Source organism: Gopherus flavomarginatus, chromosome 6 (genome assembly GCF_025201925.1).
Source record: "Gopherus flavomarginatus isolate rGopFla2 chromosome 6, rGopFla2.mat.asm, whole genome shotgun sequence".
NCBI classification, from domain to species: domain Eukaryota; kingdom Metazoa; phylum Chordata; order Testudines; family Testudinidae; genus Gopherus; species Gopherus flavomarginatus.
Window position 1 is genome coordinate 118,794,627 of NC_066622.1, and position 21,460 is coordinate 118,816,086.

Genomic DNA, 21,460 nt, shown 5'->3' on the forward strand with positions numbered 1-21,460 from the left:
TGAGAAAGCATCTGTGGGCTTGAACTATCGATATGTGGAAATATGTATCCCTGAGGTCAAGGGTGGCATACCAGTCTCCCAGATCCAGAGTCTGGATGATGGCAGTCACAGACCATGTGGAATGGTAACTTCTTCATGAATCTGTTACAGCCTCATAGGTCAAGAATAAGTCTGAGGCTCCTTTTGGCTTTGGGGGGTGGGGTTTAGAAAACATTGGTAGTAGAATCCCTTGCCCCACAGCTCCTGAGGAACCTCCTCCACTGCTCCCATGGCGAGGAGCGTTTGAACCTCCTGCATGAGGAGCTGCTTGTGAAAAGGGTCCCTGAAGAGGGATGAGGAAGGGAGGAGGAGCAGAATTGGAGAGAATATCCCACTTCTATGGTGCAAAGGACCCAGCAATCTGAGTTTATCTGGGACCATACACAGTAGAAGTGGGACAAATGATTCAGAAAACAGGATGAAGGATCCAGTGAGTGGACTGGTGTGTTGCCCACGGGTGCTCCCTGAGAAGGCTTGCTTAGAGCCTGATGATTGCCTTGCTGAGCTCTGGCCTTGACTGCAGATGGGGAGGCTTATACCTGCCACTTCTGACCCTCTTCCTGTAGAAGTCCTGCCTAGGCTGGGGAGCACAGAAGCATGGAGGAGATTGGGGCTTAAAGTGTTTCTACTGGGTGGTGAGGCTATGATTTCAATGTTGCCCACGAACCCTTTAGGCTGTGGAGCTTGGAGTCTGTCTGCTCCAAGAACAGCCCCATGCCACCAAGGGGCAAGTCCTGAATTGTCTGTTGGACCTCTGGTGGAAACCCGACACCTGGAGCCATGAGCTCCTCCTCACAGCTATAGCAGAGGACACGGTCTGCGTGGCTGACTCTGCTGCGTCCAGTGAGGCCTGTAAAGAGGTCCGTGCCACTGCCTTGCCCTCCTCCACTATGGCAGCAAACTCCACTCTGGAGTCTGATGGAACTAACTCCTTAAATTTTCAATATGGAGTCCCATAAATTGAAATTATATATACTGAGGATTGCTTGTTGGTTAGCAATCCGAAGCTGGAGGGCCCCCCGGGTGGAATACACCTTCTTGCCAAACGGGTCCATCTTCGAGTCCTTTGATTATGGAGTTGAGCCCCGCTGCCAGTCTGTCTTTCATTCAGCGCCGCTATGACCAGCAAACCCAGCTATGGATAAATATTTGCAGCCTTTATAGGGGACTCTCCACTCCCTTAGCTGTAGTGAAAATGGAGGCAGGAGTCTGCCACAAGGTTTGGGTAGTGACTTGAATTGTTTTAAAGGGTGGCAATGCCACCCTGGATGTCTCCTCGGGGGTTAATATGTCCACCATGGGGTCCCCAGACTCTACTACCTCGTTGGCCTGTAGCCCCACATTATGGGCCACCTTGCGCCAACAGTTTTTGGTGCACACTACCATCAATGGGCGGCAGCCCAGAGGACAAAGACCCTGCCACCACCTCATCCAGCGAGGACGATGATGAAGCTCTAGATGGTACCAGGCCCTCATGTCCCTCTGGCTCCCTCAATGCGTCTTGCTTGGTGCCGTGCTGTTCGGCGCAGAGAGCGGCTTTGGTATCAGTGGTGAAGCCAGGACGTGGACGGGCTCTGCACCGTGGACCAAAGACATTTCGGTGCCAGGCGGCAGGGGATAGTCCCGAGGTGGTAAAGAGACACATCCTTCTGAAATTATGGACTGGGAGCCCCTGGAGTACATGCCCTGGGCCTGAAGGTATGCCCATGGGGTCCACAAAGGCCTCTGCGCCTGCCACAGCACCCTCCCCGCCTGTAGCGGCACCACTCAAATCGGTGCCGACTGCACCTGGAATAGTAGGACTCTGCCTTCAAGTCCAATGACGGGGATCTTGAGCATGGGGGATCACGGCAGAGCTGGAGAATGGTGCTGCGGAGAAGGCGAGTGGTGCCCCACCATCGTGGGTTTGCCTCTAGACAGCACCACACCTTGCAGTGATGGAGGTCTGTCTTGACTGGTAGACAACTGCAGAGCCATCATGGCAAACAAGTTCCTGGCTGCCTCGAATGTGTTTTCTGTTCAATCTCTTATACAACAATGGCAATTTTTGAAACTATCAGTGTGCTGTTTGTCTTGGTGGAAATTGCTAAGCTTAGCAGAGAAGCAGTACCAAAGCCATCATATACACGTCCTTCATCTCCATTCACCCTTAGGTGTTCATTTCCCAATCACTGAAATATTTATATATTAGCATCTAGGCAAAGTTGAATGTACACTTCCGGACATACACAGATGTGAGTCTAACATTGAACTAGAGACAGTTGAAGTAACATTTACATTCATTCTACAAAGGCTGGGCTCTTCTTTACCTAGAAAGTCAAGCAGGAAAGATAGGAAATTGATCGAGGAATGCACAATTACAAGTTCAGCTAATTTTTTTTTTTTTTTAAACTGGTCAGCATCTATTTTATCACCTCATACTACATAAACAAAAGATCAATCACACATAACAGCAAAGAGTTTGTGGAATACATTGCTCCAGATTGTTAGAAACAGATTGTAGGAGGACCAGAAATGTCTTTTGCAGTTATTCATACTAAAAGATGGGTCATCTAATTTCGTGCTTCAGAATAAAAGATATTGGCATGGAGTCAAAAAGGAATCTCTCTCTTAACCAACTGTATTCTATATAGAGGTTGAGGTAAAGTACTTGGCAAAACAATTGGCTACTGCTGAAGGCAAGATGCCAACTTTATGGTTCAATGTTTGATCAAGAATGGCAAAATACCAGAAACACTACCACCTCCTCTGCTATTCCAAACCTTATTTTTTTTAATTACCCCCTTTCATCTTCTCTAGCTACCTTAATATGGCATCTTACCTCTAGCCCAGAGGATGACTCCTTTAACTGTTCCTATAGGCTGCTGCGCAAATCACGTGAGAGGGGGACGCTGTGGAGTGACAAGGCATGCCGCTTAGTCCTCAAGGCTACCCAGCAGATACCTTTGTAACTCCTAGCTTTTATAAGCCTGGGGAGTAAAAGTGGGAGTCCAGAGTTCAGTTTAGGTCTCCCGCTTTGTTGTGAGACTATTATTTGAATGATGATCCCGCCCACAATCCCTCCAATTTATAAAAGGCACTGAACAAACTCCTTCAGTGCATGTAAAATACAAATACATCAGTTTAGTTATAAACTGAATTATTATAAGTTCTAATAACCTGGTATAGATGGAGCTAGGAATTCTAATTATTTATACTGTAATAATGCCTAGGAGCCCCAATCGTAGACCAGAATCCCACTGTGCTAAATGCTGAACAAACGCAGAATATACTACACGTATACCACAGATGAAGACATAGTTGAAACAAGTTTTGTGGACTGCTCTTTCCAGTTTAATATTAAACAATAAAATCTGTAGATCTGAGAAGACCAGAATACGACAAAAATTTCTACAGATTTCTGCTGGCCCTTCCATTAAGCCACAGTTAGAAGACATCTTTAATAGTTTCTTAACATGTAACTTTTAAAAGGTACTCCTCTCCCCACAAGGAATTGGAAAGCAGAGAAATGCCCTTAGCAATTGCATCCATCTTAAAAATAAAGCGAATAATGACAAGACTATTTGAATTTTACTAAGGACCCCAGTTCAGAACCACCAGGAATGTTCATTACAGTTCCTAGCCCTCAGACTTTTTCTATTAACCCCTTAACATTTGGAGTCAAGATTTCCCGATGATGCACACAAACAATGAAAATGCTAATGAGATGAGTTCTGTACTTGCTAAATCTAAAGTGGAAACCAATCATTTAGAAATAGCCTGGCCTACATAATTATGGTTAATAGTATTTCATTACGAAATTAATTTACTCCTTACCACTAGTGAATTACTTCATATTTTTCAAATCTTTGTTTTGTACTTCAGGCAAGGATCTTCTATAAGTGGTTTTACATTACCTAAGACTCTGCAGAGTTCCATTAATCCAGTGTTTAGTGAAGCATTGCTATTGTTTCTCACATAACCATATTGTGCCATTATGTATTACAACAGGAACATTGACTAAACAAAATGCAGACTGATTTTCTGTTTTAAATGAGGGTAAGCTGCACCCCTGAAAATCACTTTTTATAATAGTGCAGCACCACCTTCATTATTCTACACATTTGTCCTGGCTTCTAAGAATGTAATAGTGATCCTCAATAAATTGAATGCAATTAACAAGTCTATAAAGTATGTATTAAGTGTCATTTAAAACATTCAGCCTTTCACTCTGGCTGCACCCAGTGTCTGCTGCCACCAAGTCTTGTACTTCGATAATCAGCCTCCCCTATCAAGGAGTTAAACCACTGGTTGAACGCACAGGTTTGTAAGAATTAGAGGCTTAAAACAACAGCTACTTTTGTATAAAGTCACTCCACCACCCTTCCATAAGAATCTTATATCAAACTGCTTTCAGACTCTTAAAACCCATTTTTTAAGAAGTACAAATTGTAATTAGGTATCGAGGCTTACCTTGAAAACGGGTATATCCTAACGTTTCTCCCCTGAAACTCTTATAATACTTTACTCCATAAACTATAATTGGTCTTCTAAGAATATGTGCAAGTACAAAAATGTGTGTCTGCTCCAAACTTGCTCCAGGCTATACCAAAGGGGGGTCGGGGGAGAGAAAAAAAAAAAAAGACAATACTTGAAACAGAACTTGATCTAACATTTACTTCTGTTTAACTTGATTGACAAAGCAGCTTCTGTATGAACCCCCTAAAACCAAATTTTTATCCAACTAAAATTTTGCTGAAGTCTTGTTGAAGTAATGGCTGTCATTTAGATTTCCATAATCAAAACATTTTTCTGGAATGTTTCACTTGCAGGAAGTTTATCTATTTTTCCCATTTTTTGTTTTTTTGAATATAACAGGCTTGTTCTGTGTTCACCTGTGATATTTTATGCAAAGTTTGAGTCCAAAAAACTCAGACATTTGAGAAAGATAAACAAATACTCTTTTTCCCCCCCAATCATGGAAAAAAAAAAAGTTAAATTTTAGCTGTTCTAACATCAGTAGAAGATAGAAATTGACAGGGAGATAGTCTCTAGGTTGTAGATATGCCATTTAGAGAGAGTCTGAAAATATGGTTTATTTTACCAGAGTTATAAAGGTTTAAAAATGCACTTGGCACATTTGCACTGGATTAAGAAATGCAATCTCTTAGCAATTTGCCAGTGCTTTAATGGTTCAAGCTCACAAAAGGTCTGTAAACATGTTCATTCTCTACAATTACTTAAGGTGTATGGGGAAAGAGGCAGGGCATTACAACAGAACAGAAACTGGTGCCCCATCTCTTACAAGCTTCATCCTACCAGATAAGAAAAATAGCATCAGTTCTGCTGAAAGGTTACCAGTAAACTCAGAAATTATAAATTCAATTTTCAAATACAGTTTCACAATTTATTCTTGTGAAAAAGACCCTATCCATAACACTTAGCGATTTCTGGTGTAAGAAAAATGGTTGATGATTTCCTTAATAACCAAAAACTCTGGGCTAAAGCAAGAACAATGCAAGTTTATGAAATTGCTCTTCAGATTCTTCATCCCTTCCTAGAGTAAGATTTTAAAGAAAAAACGTTCTTACCTGACTAGCAAGAGAGAGTATAAACGCCCAATCTTCCTGCCATTGTTCCTCTCGCAGCGAGAAATGTAAACCAAAGCTTTGGGAGTACCATGACTCCCACTCTTTCCAACGGGTGTAAAACCTAGAACAGTGAGCAGCAAGAAAAGATGTAAAGCAAGTAAGATAGTAGTTTGATTTTTGAGAATAAAGTGAGTCATACAACAACTGATAGTAATATTTTAGAGTTTAAGAGTCAACATTTATGAAAGAATAGAATGGGTTTCCTATTTCCATCCTGCAAAAACAATTTTAAAAGAAATCTTGTGAAACTTTAAAATCTAAACTCTTCCATGCTGGCAATTTCCACTGGGCAGAAACAGACTGTGCATCAGAAAAACAGAACTTCAAGTCCCAAGGAGGCAGACCAGCTGTAGCTTACCTGTAAACAGTTCTCCGAGCAGCCACCAACTAAATTCAGAGTTTGCATATGATTGGTCCTGTTTATCATGAAAAGGAAGCAACTAAGCTAATGTTTTAATACCATCTATGTGATGGCTGTATATGAACAAGTTTTCTTAGCAGATAGTTAACCAAGCTGTGCTATTTTATGCATTTGTCTGAGAAAATATGCAGAGTCTTTTCAATTGGTGAATGTATAATATTGTAAGATGACCAACTGACAGTAAGGCAACAAGTTATCCCCTTCTCATAATTCTTTCCATCACCAAAGAGGAGCTACTGGGATTGCTCAACTGTGAACTTTGACAAAGACTATCCATAAAGTGAAATAGTTATCTTGTATTGTTTTATGAATTAAAGGAAATGATACAAGAGTCAGTCTGCAAATTAGCTGGTACAAGGCTGATCATCCCTGCCTAAGAAGCCACTTGATATCTGACTGAATGGGATCGCATGTCCACAGGAGGCACTTATCATAACTGATGAAAGGCTTCTAATGGCCAATTTGATACATCTTGCATAGTTTATTTTGAAGTCTTATTGCCTTTTTTTGGTAAATGTAGTTCCATAGGGAACAAACAAGGCATAGAATTTCATGTAAATTTAATGTTCTGTTTAAGGAGCAATTCCTTACTCTTCTCTCATCTGAAGAATGCAGATTTTCTTCTTTCAGGTGAATTGGTTTAGGACACAAGTAAAGTAGGTATGTTTCAAATTCAAATGGATTGTAGTCTCCCCTCAGGTAGAAATCCAGAGCCTTTTTTAAGGAACGACTTTATCAAGAACAATTGTATGTTAATTTCAAAAATGGGTAATTACTAAAATGTTTGAAATAGCCACAGATTTTTAATCACCAAAACACAGTTATATGTTAACGTCTGTAAGATGCACCATATTCAGAAATATTCAGATATTGCAAAGCAGCATAATTACACATCTGTAAATTGTTAACCATAAGCATGACGTTGGAATGATTTGTAGCTGTCACTAGCAAACTAGAGATGCTTTTCTGTTCAAGAAGCCAGTTTAGGAGGGCATGCAGAAGAACATTGCCAGAAGTTGTGTGGATCTTTCAGTGCTGCCAGTAAAATAAAAACACTCAGCAATCCTGACTCCCAGAGACTAGACTTCAGTGCAGAGAGGACAGAGGGTGGATCATGGAATACATGTCTGCATCACATCTTGAAGAACCACAGTTACAGTAAGTAACCGTTTCCTCTTTGAGTAGGTGCAGCCATGTAGTCCACTTACATAACTTACAAGCAGTACGCCACCCCAGAAGGCGGGCTTGGCGTCTACCTAAACAAGGACTGCAGGACAACCGTACCAAAACTCCATCCACCCTGGAAGATGTAGTAATGGCATAATGGTTTATAAATGTACATATGGATGACCACATAGCAACCCTGCAAATGTCGAATATTGAAATGTCACTGAGGAAAAGACGGTTACTCACCTTGTAACTGTTGTTCTTCGAGATGTGTTGCTCACATCCATTCCAGTTAGGTGTGCGCGCCGCGCGTGCACGTTCGTCGGAAACTTTTTTACCCTAGCAACTCCAGTGGGCCAGCAGGTCGCCCCCTGGAGTGGCGCCGCCATGGCGCCCAATATATATCCCTGCCGGCCCGCCCGCTCCTCAGTTCCTTCTTGCCGGCTACTCCGACAGTGGGGAAGGAGGGCGGGTGTGGAATGGATGTGAGCAACACATCTCGAAGAACAACAGTTACAAGGTGAGTAACCGTCTTTTCTTCTTCGAGTGATTGCTCACATCCATTCCAGTTAGGTGAATCCCAAGCCATACCTAGGCGGTGGGGTCGGAGTGAGAAGTCGCGGCATGGAGCACTGCAGTTCCGAAGGCCGCATCCTCTCTTGACTGCTGGACCAGGGCGTAGTGGGAAGCAAAGGTGTGGACCGATGACCAGGTCGCTGCCCGACAGATTTCCTGGATGGGCACACGGGCGAGGAAAGCCAGCGACGACGCCTGCGCCCTGGTAGAATGCGCAGTCACACGGCCCGTAGGGACACGGGCCAAGTCATAACAGGTCCTGATGCAGGACGTTACCCAAGAGGATAACCTCTGGGAGGAGATAGGAAGCCCTTTCATGCGGTCCGCTACTGCCACGAAAAGCTGGGGGGATTTGCGGAAGGGCTTGGTCCTCTCCACGTAGAATGCGAGAGCCCTACGGACATCAAGCGAGTGGAGCTGCTGCTCCCTGCCTGAGGAGTGAGGTTTCGGGAAAAAAACCGGGAGGAATATCTCTTGGTTGACGTGGAAGGCTGAGACCACCTTGGGGAGAAAGGTAGGGTGTGGTCTCAGCTGCACCTTGTCTTTGTGGAAGACCGTATATGGGGGGGTCTACCACAAGAGCCCGGAGTTCCGACACCCGTCTAGCTGAGGTGATAGCTACTAGAAATGCAGTCTTCCAAGAGAGGTATAGCAGGGAGCAAGTAGCTAACGGCTCAAAGGGGGGTCCCATGAGCCGGGACAACACCAGGTTAAGATCCCAGGTTGGAGCATGGGGACGGACGTTAGGGTATAAACGTTCCAGCCCCTTAAGGAATCTAGACACCGTTGGGTGAGAAAAAACAGAGCGACCATCCGCACCCGGGTGAAAGGTGGAGATAGCTGCTAGGTGGACTCGCAACGACGATATGGCCAGACCTTGCCCTTTGAGGGACCAAACGTAGTCTAAGATGTCGGCTACCGAAACTTCCATAGGGCGGAGATTTCTCTCCACGCACCAACAGGAGAAGCGCTTCCATTTGGCCGAATATGTCGCTCTCGTGGACGGCTTCCTGCTGCCCAAGAGCACCTCCCTCACCGGCGTGGAGCAGCGCAGCTCAGAGCCAGTCAGCCACGCAGGAGCCACGCCGCTAGGTGCAGCGACTGCAGGTCCGGGTGACAGAGGGTCCCGTGCTCCTGGGTAATCAGGTCCGGATGAAGGGGCAGGGGAACTGGGTCAGCTATGGTCAGGTCCAGCAGCATGGGGTACCAGTGCTGTCTGGGCCATGCCGGGGCTACCATGATCACGTGAGCCCTGTCCCTGCGCACCTTCAGAAGGACCCTGTGGACCAGAGGGAATGGGGGAAACGCATAGTACAGGTGGGTCGACCACTGAATGAGGAAGGCATCCGCTATCGACCCGGGCTCCCTGCCCTGAAAGGAGCAGAACGCTTGGCACTTCCTGTTCCCCTTGGACGCGAATAGGTCCACCCGGGGATAACCCCACCTCCGGAAGATGGAGAGGGCGACGTCCGGGCGAAGGGACCACTCGTGCGACAGGAAGGATCTGCTCAATCGATCTGCCAGCGTGTTCCGTACTCCGGGGAGGAAGGAAGCCATGAGGTGAATGGAGTGGGCTACACAAAAGTCCCAGAGTCGTATCGCCTCGTGGCACAGGGAGGAGGATCTGGTGCCGCCCTGCTTGTTGATATAATACATGGTCGTCGTGTTGTCGGTGAACACCGCGACACAGCGACCCTGAAGCTGATGACAGAACGTTTGACAAGCAAGGCGGACCGCTCTCAACTCCCGCATGTTGATGTGTAGCCCCACCTCCTCCTGGGACCACAGGCCCTGCGTCCTCAGGGTCCCTAGGTGGGCCCCCCAGCCCAGATCTGAGGCATCCGTTGTTAGGGACACCGAGGGCTGAGGTGGGTGGAAAGGGAGACCCGCACATAACACGGACTGGTCTAGCCACCAGCCGAGAGAATCTAATACCCTCTGGGGGATTGTGATTAACATATCTAGCGGCTGTCTTGTCGGCCTGTAATGATTGATGAGCCACAACTGGAGGGGCCTCATGCGGAGTCGAGCGTAACCGGTCACAAAGGTGCAAGCCGCCATGTGGCCTAACAGGGTTAGACATGTCCGCACTGACGTCAAGGGGGCTGTCCGCAGTCGTTGAACGATCGCCGACAAGGCCTGGAACCGCTGCAATGGCAGCAAGGCCCTGCCCACAGTGGCGTCCAGGACGGCCCCGATGAATTCCACCCTCTGTGTGGGAATCAGGGTGGACTTGTCCGTGTTTACCAAGAGGCCCAGAGTGGCGAACATGCCGGTGATCACGCGGACATGGCTGCAGACTTGTTGTTCCGACGTGCCCCGAATCAACCAATCGTCCAGATAAGGAAACACGTGGATACGATTGCGCCGAAGATGCGCCACAACAACTGCCATGCATTTTGTAAACACCCTCGGGGCCGTGGACAGGCCAAATGGGAGGACTGCAAATTGATAATGAAGAGGGCCCACCACGAAGCGAAGGAAACGTCTGTGGCGTGGCCAAATGGCAATGTGAAAATACGCGTCCTGCATGTCGAGGGCGGCGTACCAGTCTCCCGGATCCAGGGATGGGATAATGGTCCCCAGGGATACCATGCGGAACTTCAACTTCACCAGGTACTTGTTGAGCTCTCGCAGGTCGAGGATAGGCCTGAGGCCCCCCTTGGCCTTGGGGATCAGAAAGTAGCAGGAATAAAACCCCTTGCCTTTCTCGTTCTCCGGCACCGCCTCTATAGCTCCTTTGCCGAGGAGCGTCTGCACCTCCTGTCGAAGGAATTGCTCGTGAGAGGGGTCCCTGAAGAGGGACGAGGAAGGGGGGCGGGAAGGAGGAAAAGAAAGAAACTGCAGGCGGTATCCCGTCTGCACCGTGCTTAAGACCCAGCGGTCCGATGTTATTTGGGACCACGCCGGGAGGAAAAACGAAAGGCGGTTGGAAAACGGGGGGGAAGGATCCATTGGGGAAACTGTTACTGCGCCCTCGGGCGCACCTTCAAAATGAAGGCTTAGGTCCAGGCGGGGGCTTAGAGGAGCCTTGGTTCTGCCCCCCTTGGTTCCCCGAATGCCTGCGCCTTCCATTCCTGCCGCGGCGCCTGTTAAGGTCCTGCCGCTGGCGGAACTGGGAATACGGCCTGAGCTGTTGTTGTTGCTGTGGCCGGAAGGGTCTGCGTTGCGTCACAGGTGTGTGCATCCCGAGGGACCGCATAATGACTCGGTTATCTTTCAGACTCTTGAGTCTGGGGTCTGTCTTTTCAGAGAACAAGCCCTGGCCTTCGAAAGGAAGGTCCTGTATGGTATGCTGGAGCTCCGGCGGAAGGCCAGAAACCTGCAGCCAGGAGATGCGACGCATCGTTACTCCCGACGCGAGGGTACGGGCAGCTGAGTCTGCAGCATCCAAAGAGGCTTGCAAGGTGCGTGCGACCTTCTTGCCTTCATCCAAGATGGCCGTAAACTCTTGGCGAGCGTCTTGTGGCAGCAGCTCCTTGAATTTGTCTGCTGCCACCCAGGAGTTGAAGGCGTATCTGCTCAGCAGGGCTTGCTGGTTGGAGACCCTGAGCTGCAGCGCCCCAGCCGAGTACACCTTACGGCCGAGGAGGTCCATCCGCCTGGCCTCTCTGGATTTGGGGGCTGGAGCCTCCTGGCCATGACGCTCCTTATCGTTCACTGATTGAACCACCAGGGAACACGGAGTCGGGTGCACATGGAGGTACTCGTAGCCCTTAGAAGGAGCCATGTACTTCCTCTCGACGCCCTTCGCAGTAGGAGGGATGGAGGCCGGAGACTGCCAGATGGTGTTGGCGTTGGCCTGGATGGTTCTTATGAAGGGTAGGGCGACCCTGGTGGGAGCATCTGCTGAGAGGATGGTGACAATTGGATCCTCTATCTCCGAGACCTCCTCGGCTTGCAGACTCAGATTTTGAGCTACTCGCCTGAGAAGGTCTTGGTGCGCCCTGAGATCCAGCGGGGGGGGGGCTGTTGGAGGAGGTACCAGCCACCGCTTCATCCGGGGAGGAGGATGAGGAGACCCCCGGCAAAAGAGTGTCTAACGGCGGGTCTCCTTCGGTCCTCGCCTCTGCCTCAGGAGCCAAAGCGGAGTCTTGTTGCTTAGACCCTTCCTCCCCATCCGGGGAGGGAGGGGGGCGAGACAACGAGGCTTCAGGCGCCCTGCGCTCCGCAGTCGCCGGCCTAGGAGGGAGCTGTTGGGGGCCCTGGGCCTGATGGTATGCCCAGGGTGTCCAGAATCCCCATTGCTGCGGGCCTTGGTCTTGCTGTGGCGGATCGCTGAACAGCGCCGCCTGCCGGTCGGTGCCCAGCGCATACCCGCTGTCCGTGTGGGAAGATACGGACGGCTGTCTAGAGGGCCATGGCGGGGCTGACCCTGGTTGGTAAGGGTCTGCGCGGGTCGGCACGGACGATCTTCTCGGTGCCGGGGACCGGTGCCGGGAGTCATATCGGTGCCGGGATCGGGACCGGGTTCTGTCACGGTGCCGGGATCTGGACCGGTACCGGGCGCCGCTTCGGTGCCGGGATTGGGACCTGCCACCAGCTCGGTGCCGGGAGGTCGACCGGGACCGGGACCTGCCACCAGCTCGGTGCCGGGAGGTCGACCGGTGCGGCGAGTAACGTCGGGACCGGCTCCTGGAATCGCGGTGCCGGTATCGGCGGCTGGAGTCCAACCGCGATCGTCTTGATGTCGACCGGCGCCGCGAGTGCGACCGGTACCGCTGAGGGGAGCGGTGCCGGAACTGCGAGCGGCGGCGGGATCTGGAGCGACCGTGGCGTCGGGACCTGGATCGCGAACGTGAGTCCCGAGACAGTGCCGACATCATGGGCTTGCCTCTGGACACGACCCGCACCGGAGGTACCGGGGGTGGCAGCTGAGTGGGCTCAGTCAGGGCTATGAGGTCCCGAGCCGAGGCGAAGGTCTCCGGTGTGGATGGGACCACTATCTCAACCCCAGATCTCATGGGGGAGCTTGGCGGCACCGGACTCGACGGACCCGCCGGGCCCGGAGTCGACGGTGCCGGCGGCACCGCGGCCGATGTTGAGGCCGGGCGCTCCAGTCGGGTCTGCCTGGCCGGAGTAGCAGACTTCGACGGCCTTGGCTCTGTCCCCGGTGCCGGAGAAGGTCGGTGCCGGGGAGTCTTCTCGGTGCCGGTGCTGAGATCATGGCCTGCGAAGCCGCCGGGTCAAGTGCCGCCTCCATAAGGAGAGTTCAGAGTCTTTGATCCCTCTCCTTCTTTGTCCTTGGCTTAAAAGCCTTGCAGATGCGGCACTTGTCTGATCTGTGCGATTCCCCCAGGCACTTCAGGCACGCGTCGTGGGGATCGCTGGTAGGCATGGGCTTCTTGCAGGCCGCACACTGCTTGAAGCCCGGCGAACCAGGCATGAGCCCGGTGCCGGGTGCCGGGAAGGGCTAAGCCCCCGGCGAAGAACTATTTACAACTTACTTATACTTAACTACTACTATCTACACTTAACAATCTAATTAACAACGACAATAGTACTAGAGATAAACGATAGATAACGAGGAGAGCTAGGGACGTGGAGGACAGCTATGCCAGGCTCCACAGTTCCAACGACCGACACGGCGGTAAGAAGGAACTGAGGAGCGGGCGGGCCAGCAGGGATATATATTGGGCGCCATGGCGGCGCCACTCCAGGGGGCGACCTGCCGGCCCACTGGAGTTGCTAGGGTAAAAAAGTTTCCGACGAACGTGCACGCGCGGCGCGCACACCTAACTGGAATGGATGTGAGCAATCACTCGAAGAAGAACACTATTGACATTGCTTGTGCTCTAGTAGAACGAGCTCACGTTCTACGAGAGCAGAGGAGACGCAGCTGAAGATATTTCACATGCAGCCTCGATAAAGGATGTTATCCATTTAGAGACTGTCTATGAAAAGACCACTTGACCTTTCATATGATCTGCATGAGACACAAAGACGAGGCAAAACACGAAACACGCTAGTCCTGTCCAGATAGAAGGTTAAACTTCTTCATACACTGGACATCAGGTGATGATGCTCCTCCAAAAATGAATGCGACTTAGGAAAGAACACAGGTAAATATACCATCTGGTACAAACGAAACTTGAGAAACCACTTTATGAGCACACCCCAAATTTTTTATCTAAAGTAACTTTGTCCTGGGAGAATTGTGTAAAAGACGGCTCTGCCATCAGAGCCTGCAACTATCACTCTTCTTGTGGATGTTATAGCTACTAGGAATGCAGGTTTTCTGACAAAAGCAGAAAGGGACAAGATGCCCAGGGCTCAAATGGAGGTCCCATTAAAGCTGCTAGGACTGTGTTAAGGTCCCACAGAGGAACAGACACTTGGACTAGAGGATGGAGATGATACCCTTTTAAGATTCTTGCTACCGTAATATTGGAGAAGACAGGGTTTAAACATTGTCTACAGCAGGGGAAAAGATCCCCAACAACGATCCCCACATGTGGTGCTTGCTGTGCTTAGGCAAAGCCAACATCAAGGAGTGGTATTCGATTTGCAAATCATTCATGACAGACTCAGGTGGCAAGGGATCTTTGTCTAAAGAAGCATCTGCTTGAATAGGCCTGCTGCAGCACCAAGGCCTACACTGGATCGGAGGCTGCCCTCAGGCTGCAAGAATGCTGCCACTTCACATTGTGGCCACTCCAGGTCCTGTGGGGACTTGTCTGCCTCCTCCAGAAGGAGTGTGGACCAGCACAGTGTGAATGTTAGCATACAGGATGGAGCAGGTCCCATCAGCTGCTCCCCAATACAGTGCAGGGAGGGCAGGGACCCCATACCATTGACTCCAGTTCTGGCCTTGGAGTGACTGTTGAGTCCGGTACTGACAAGGGCCATGCCAACACCAGATATTTCTGTGCCAGCAGCATTTCAAGCAGCAACTGACCTCCTCTGCCTTTCTGTCCCGACCCCTCCCTTAGTTCAGGACTCTGCCAGGGTTGCATCATTTATGGCCTTGTTGGCTGGGTAGGCCGCTGAACCTGTGAGTCTGTTGGCCGAAAACCCCGATGTTTCTTTTCTTCAGTAAGTGGAAGTGGGGCTGGTGTTGGGCTCAGCACAAATTACCTCCTTGGCACCGGGAACTTCTTTGGTACTCCCGCTTTCAGTGCCACCAATATTACTGTGGTGGCACTCGCCGCCCTCCACTTCAGCACCATTAGTCACCTCAGTATCTCTGCTGATTTCAGAGTCAACACCACTCGATTTTGAGGCTTCATTCCATACAGGGATCGTATTCAGAAATTTAATCATTCAAGTGTTTCACTTAGCAAATATATGAAGATTCGAACTTGCTGGCTGTTCCTGTTATTCGTCATCTTTGTCTTCTGTAGACGATTTTATCAGTTCCTCTAACTCTTCGTTAGTCAATGTTTCTTTATTGCCTCATAGAATTCTTCAATTTCTTCCTCAAGGATGTCGACGAAGGCATACCACCCACTTGCCTGGCCACCTGAACAATGTGTTTCACTTCTTTGACAATGGTTGGGAAACCCTTAAATCATTCACACATTCTTTCCATAAGTTTTGCCAACATGCATTGACTGTTTCAGGCTTGATTGCATCCATTGCCAGTTTAATATAAGTGACGCAATCAGCAATGTTGAAGGATTTCTGACACTCCATCACATTAAGATTGGGATCAGCATCCACAGCACTACATATCCGTGAGAACATAAGCCTTGTGTACATGGCCTTGAAACAGCAAATGACGCCTTGGTTGAGAGGTTGGAGGTGGTACGGGGGGGGGAGAGAAGTCTTCAACATCGTTATGAGCAAACCAGAGTGCCTCAGGGTGGCCAGGAACATTGTCCTCTTGTTGAATTTGTTTGGAAAATGTTGGCTAAAAACAGGTTTAGCCTTTTCTAAACATGACGCTAGGGAAAAAACACATTGTTTTGCCATGTTAAATTCTGGCAACCTTTTCTCTGCGAAGATCTAGTGCTCCCCTGCTTTGGAGCAAGGATTTGAAATTTGGCAGGGATGGTCTCTGTGTCAGGGATGTTGCTCCTGGGGGAATTCTGCACCACTGCACATGCACAGAATTAATGTGTCCCACTGTTTTTTTTTATTTTTTATTTTTTTATTTTTATTTAAAACCTCCACAGAAAACATTCTGCCAGAGAGGGTCTGCAGTTATGCCTTTTGGTCACCTGGGGCACCAGAACAGAGGTTGGCAGCTCACTGGCTGTAGCAATCAGCAACCGACCGGGAGAGTAAGAAGCAGCTACATTCCTCACAGGGCAAGGAAGCACAGGATATGGGGAAGAGGGGGACAGACTGGGTCACACAGGGCTGCTGGAGTTCAGAAGGGCTAGTGGGGAAATAGACCGAAGAGCTGAATGGGAGTGGGGGTGCACATAGGCGGAGGGGATGCAAGGACACATTAGGTCAGGTGAAGATGTGCCTGACTGATTGATCTCCAGTCTCGCCCAGCCAGGGTCTCCAAACTCCCTGACAATTCCTTCCTCCTGCCCTCCCCCCAGCTCCAAAAAAACCTTTTCCATACTTCTGCCACCCACACCCAGCTAACCCCTCCAGGTTCACTCCCAGAAATTAATTCCCTCTCCCTCAGCAACTCGGTTACCCTGACTCCAAGCCTTTGCACTGCTTGTGAGGGTTGCGGGAAATATGTTTCTATATTATAATTTAAATGAACTATTACTCAAAGTTCTGTATTAATATGTCTAGTAAGGAATTTGTCAAAAACATTTCCTGACTCTTTCTTCTTGTCTGTTTTGTTAGATATACTTGTTGACAGGTATTTTGAAATAAATTACCAAAACAACAATATAATCACGCCATTTTCAGTTATTTTGACAAATAAAATATGCAGAATTTTGCAGATTTTTAAAATATTGTGCACAGAATTTTTTATTTCTTGGTGCAGGATTCCCCCAAGGAGTAGATGTGCCTTGTGCTGCTCCCATGAAAATCTAGCCAAATTTGGGTAAGTTACAAGCCATTGGCAGGGGGAAAAACAAACACACACACAAAAACATCCACTACTGTTCATCTGTTCTCGCAGATATTAGCTCCAGTTTCACAGCCATTCTGAAAGCTGCCCACACTGGGAACGCTTCAGACAGAGGCTAAGGAGGCCTTTCCCTGAAATTGCAGCTCTTGGCTCCTGCAAGCAGTGCCCAGGCACCAGAATAGAAAGAAGGGATGCTGTCTCCCCTTTTCTCTCAATTGTACCCCTGCTAGCACCCAAGCAGCATGCAGAAGGAAGTTGCCTGATTTAAATACAGAAGGGACAAGACCATGATACTAGGGAGTAACCTGGGACCAGGAAGAGGTTACAGACAATGACTGAACAAAACTGGGAGCTGAGGGGGGAGAGGGAAACTGGAATTGGCTGGGCAAGAAGATGGAGTGGGAGCCAAGGTGGGAAATGGGGAGTGATGGAAAGAGAATGGATGGCTAAAAAAGAAGGTGTAGGGACAAAGACAGGCTGGGAAAGAGAGAGACCATGCGGCCGCGGATGGAAAGAGGTGGGACAAAGAGGCCAGTGAGATTGGACAAGGAACTGGGGGGAAAGAGACAGGCAGACAGACTCAGAATGCTGGGTAAGGAGGCCAGCCACAAGACTGGAGGGGCTAGGGGGCGAAGAGAGGGAAAGAGATGAGACAACAGAAGGGTCAAGCCTGTGGGAAACAGGCAAGAGTTTGTGCCCACTAGAGACTATTCCCCTCTCCAGAGACTGGAATGGAACCCTTGATTCCCCAGTCTCACCACTTCTGTGCGGTCAGCAAATATCTGTAAAATCCACTGGCAAAAGTATCCAATTCCTCCTCTACTGCTGGTCCACGGAAGATGAAAACCTACTACTGTTATCAGTTTCTTCATTAGCTCAAATGGCAGAAGTCAGTATGTTGGATCTAAAAGGTCCCAATCCTGATGATGAACCAGGTGAGTGTCAACAGAATACCATATGATGGAATGTGTCTTTTCAGTTCGCAACCTTAATCTTTTTCATGTAGGGCGTTTTTAAAACCATAATTTCCTAGGTTCTTAAAGTTAGGAAGTGCCAGAATTAATAAGGTTTTCCATGCAACCTTAATTTGTCCCCCTTGTGAGCATATATATTATGATACAGTCTTTAATTACATGACCACATTTTTTGTGGGTGCCAAATTTGAGATATCTGGAATCTGATTTGCATAAGTCCTGAACGTTCACAGCTACAATTGAAGTCAATAGGAGTGGGACTTCGAGCATATGCAATGCTATTACAATACTAAGTACTCTGCAAAATCAAGTCTTGAGTGTTTCAAATTGGGCAGTTAGAATGATGGATACTTTTCACCTTAATCTCTCTGTGCCTTAGTTCCATTTTACAAATGGGGAACTAACACCAACTTTCTGGCCTCACAGTGGTGCTATGAAAAGAAGTTCATTAACATTTGTTAAACAAAAACTCAGATTTTATAGTGATACACCCCACAGAAAAGCCCATGAGGACACAAATAATTCTGTTTTCAGAGCAGGGTTTGAATACTGTGCAGTAAGGCAAGCATGAGGCAGGATGTGGAACAATGAAGAGAAAACATATTGAAGAGCTCCTCATCCAGTGAACATGGTCCATTCCATGCACTGAATGAGATGGGGAAACTACGGGAAAAGTGACTATCATAATGCATATGGCACAAGAGGGACAAGTTAAGGTTGCACAAGCAACTTTAATTCTCACATTTCCTAACTTCTGAGTTCTTGACTTTGCAACCTGATGTTATTTTAACATAGTTTTTAGTGTGTGGAAAATATAAGTTACTTAAAAGTTTAGTTACTATATAAAGAACTAGCACATATGGGTCCAGAACAAACTCACTACACTTCACAATGTGAAAGTTGCAGTAATCAACATACTATATAGCTCGTGGTAAGGACATTGTGTGGAATTTAAAGCACTGAAAATAAGAATTTTATTTGGTAATACAATGGACTTACACAACACACATTTTTGGGGTTTTTTTTTGGGGGGGGGGGGGGGTGTTTTTAAAGATAAACTAAACACACATTTCAACTGTGCTGTAATTCATCCCTTTTATTCCACATAATTAAATATGAATCCATGAGGTCATCACTATATTACAATCAAATATTCCTGAACTTAAAATGAGAAATTTACCAGCTTACCAATGTGAACAGTCATGTAAACTGTCATGAAGAGCTTTTCGTAGCACCGAATCCTTGTCATAAATGCCCCAGGTAGCTTGTAGTACTGAATCAAGCAGGCAGTCCCCTGCAGTTCGATTCCAAAGTGCATATAGTCTACTATCCAAACGCGTACCCAATTCCAAAGACCAGTTTATAATAGGAGATTCTTCTTCTAGTTCTACAATACAAGAAAAATCCTATGTAAATGTTACTTGCAGTTAGACTCTTTTCAACATGAAAATCTGTATTAAAGGTAAACCGGTTATCAGAAGATACTATACAATCAATTACAAAAATAGATGCACTAAACAGGGTAGAGTTGAGCTCCCTGAACTACACACTGTGAATAAAAAAAAAAAAAAAAAAAAAGACATTCAACTTAAAAACCATAATTTGTTTCAAGAGAGCTACTCAAGTGGAAAGATTGTTCACCAGTTTTACTTAAACACAGGAGAGACAGAGAGAGAGTACTGAAGAGCTCATGACCTTCAGAAGTTTTTAGACTATAACAAATTCATAGGTTTCACAAATTTTACCAGCACCACAGCGCACTCTTTTTCTGTCCCTTCAGAAGTACTCCCAGTGTTAAAGTCAAATCTCTAATCTTTATACTAAAAAGTTAAAAATTTGCCTGCAAATGCCAACCTATCCAGCATCAAATTTTCCTTTAAATATAGAATTTATGTATTATTTCAAATTAAATAAAATATCGCCTTAATTGCAGATAGCAAGACTTCAGGGCTTAGTTGTAATAACTAGAGCCCTGCGCAGATACAAAAAAATGTGTATCCGCAGATTTGCAAGACTCTAAACAGGTCACAGCACAGCAATGGGCACTCGGGGGGGGGGGGGGAGGGGGGCGGCTCAGCTCGCTTGTCCGCTTTTCACAGGGGAAAACCCCTGCTCCTTCCCCTCATTTTTCTCCCCAAGGCCCCACTCCCCCTCCCCCCAGCCAGGCCAGTATGGAGCCCAGCTGGGGAGCCCGGGCCATGAGAAGAGCCAAACTGGCACTTATGGGAAGCCGTGTTAAACCCTCCACCTGCCATGGATGCAGGGCCTGGGGGGAGGGGGGCAGGGACTCAGGCCGGGGGCTGCTTGCCTCCTCCACCTGGCCCAGGGCAAGTGGAGGATCCGCCATGACTCCCCACAGCTGCCCACCCCTTATCACGGCCAGACTGTGGTGCCAGGTTGGTGAGAGCCATGCTGGCAGCTGTGGGAAGCATGAGTCTCTCCATTTGCCCTGGTGAGTCTGTGCTACAGCTCCAGAGCCCTGCACAGATACAAAATTCATATCCACATCCGAACTGCTATCCGCAAAAATGGACCACAGATATAAAGTGGATACCCACAGATTTGCAGGGCTCTAGCAATAACACTCTCTCTTTAGAGAAGTACTTACCTTTCTGAACATCCCTATCAAGTACTTCATCAAATAACTTCTCTTGGACTGTTTGTGGTAAGTCTTCAATATCTGGAAAAGGAACAATGAATAAAATTGCTTAACACCAACACATTTAAAAATGGAGGAGTACGGATATACGGAATGTGTGCAGTTATTGGTTAGCTGATTCTTACTGTTCACCCTCCTTAACCACCAATTTCTTAACATGGCTTTGCTATTTTCCGTTCAGCTACGTGTGGCCTAAAGCTCCATATCCCAGACTAAGCTAAAAATCCTTTATGCTGGCTTGTCATGGCGTTCAAAGCACTAAGGGACCTGACAAAGGATTTCTGGACACCTGTAGGATCACCAATGATCTGCTCCAGTGGAATCAGTGAAGTAGGGAACCAGATGAGAAAACAAGAAATAAGTAGAGAAGAAGAGTTTTTCCATATCAGTGTTAGGAAAACCTTGCTCTAGCGCAGATGATAAATGGAAAGTTGTTTTTCCTAATACCGTGGACACCAAGTCCAACATGCTGTTACTTGCCTGCATACCCTTTAGGAAGGGCCCACAGCCTTTACGAAGTCCTATTTCTGCAACAAAAATGATTGTATTCTGTGGTAAGGCAAATGGTTGTTTTATGGGACAAATTTTCCTATATCCTATGATGTGATAAAATACTGACGTACGAAGTTTGGAGCACACCAAATATACTTCAACTGAGATAAATAAGGGCAAATTACATAATTACACTCCTCAAAACTGAAATTTTATAATAAAACGAGTTTCAGAAACTATTTTCACTTTTGGATATACGCAACCTGTTCTGTTCCAGTGGGCTCTGCATATTCATTTCACATTGTGAAAATATTCAGTTGTACTCTCCCTGAAACCCCCCACGTTCCCTCCCAAAAAAACAACATTATAGGTAAGTTATTTTTAAAGATCTTTAGCAGTACGACACTATCAGATTGTCTGCTTCACATTACATGACCCACTGAATCAGAACAAATGAAGTAGCCATAAATGCTACTTCTTGCAGTGGGGAGCAATTCTGTTGTTGTGAGATAGGAG

General features: G+C 47.5%; 1 protein-coding gene across 5 annotated transcripts in view; it reads right to left on the reverse strand.

Moving 5' to 3' along the window:
• ZRANB1 (zinc finger RANBP2-type containing 1) overlaps positions 1–21,460 on the reverse strand; it is a 76,154-nt gene that overhangs the window by 8,143 nt on the left and 46,551 nt on the right. For 3 of the 5 annotated variants that reach the window (XM_050959405.1, XM_050959406.1, XM_050959407.1), the window contains 4 exons: positions 20,402–20,473; positions 18,982–19,180; positions 5,610–5,730; positions 4,492–4,621 (listed from right to left, as the gene is read on the reverse strand). In XM_050959405.1, coding sequence (XP_050815362.1) covers positions 4,492–4,621; positions 5,610–5,730; positions 18,982–19,180; positions 20,402–20,473 — 522 coding nt within the window. Of the gene's footprint in view, positions 1–2,860; positions 3,009–4,491; positions 4,622–5,609; positions 5,731–18,981; positions 19,181–20,401; positions 20,474–21,460 lie in introns of all 5 variants that reach the window. The other 2 variants (XR_007775145.1, XM_050959408.1) reach the window with 2 other exon arrangements.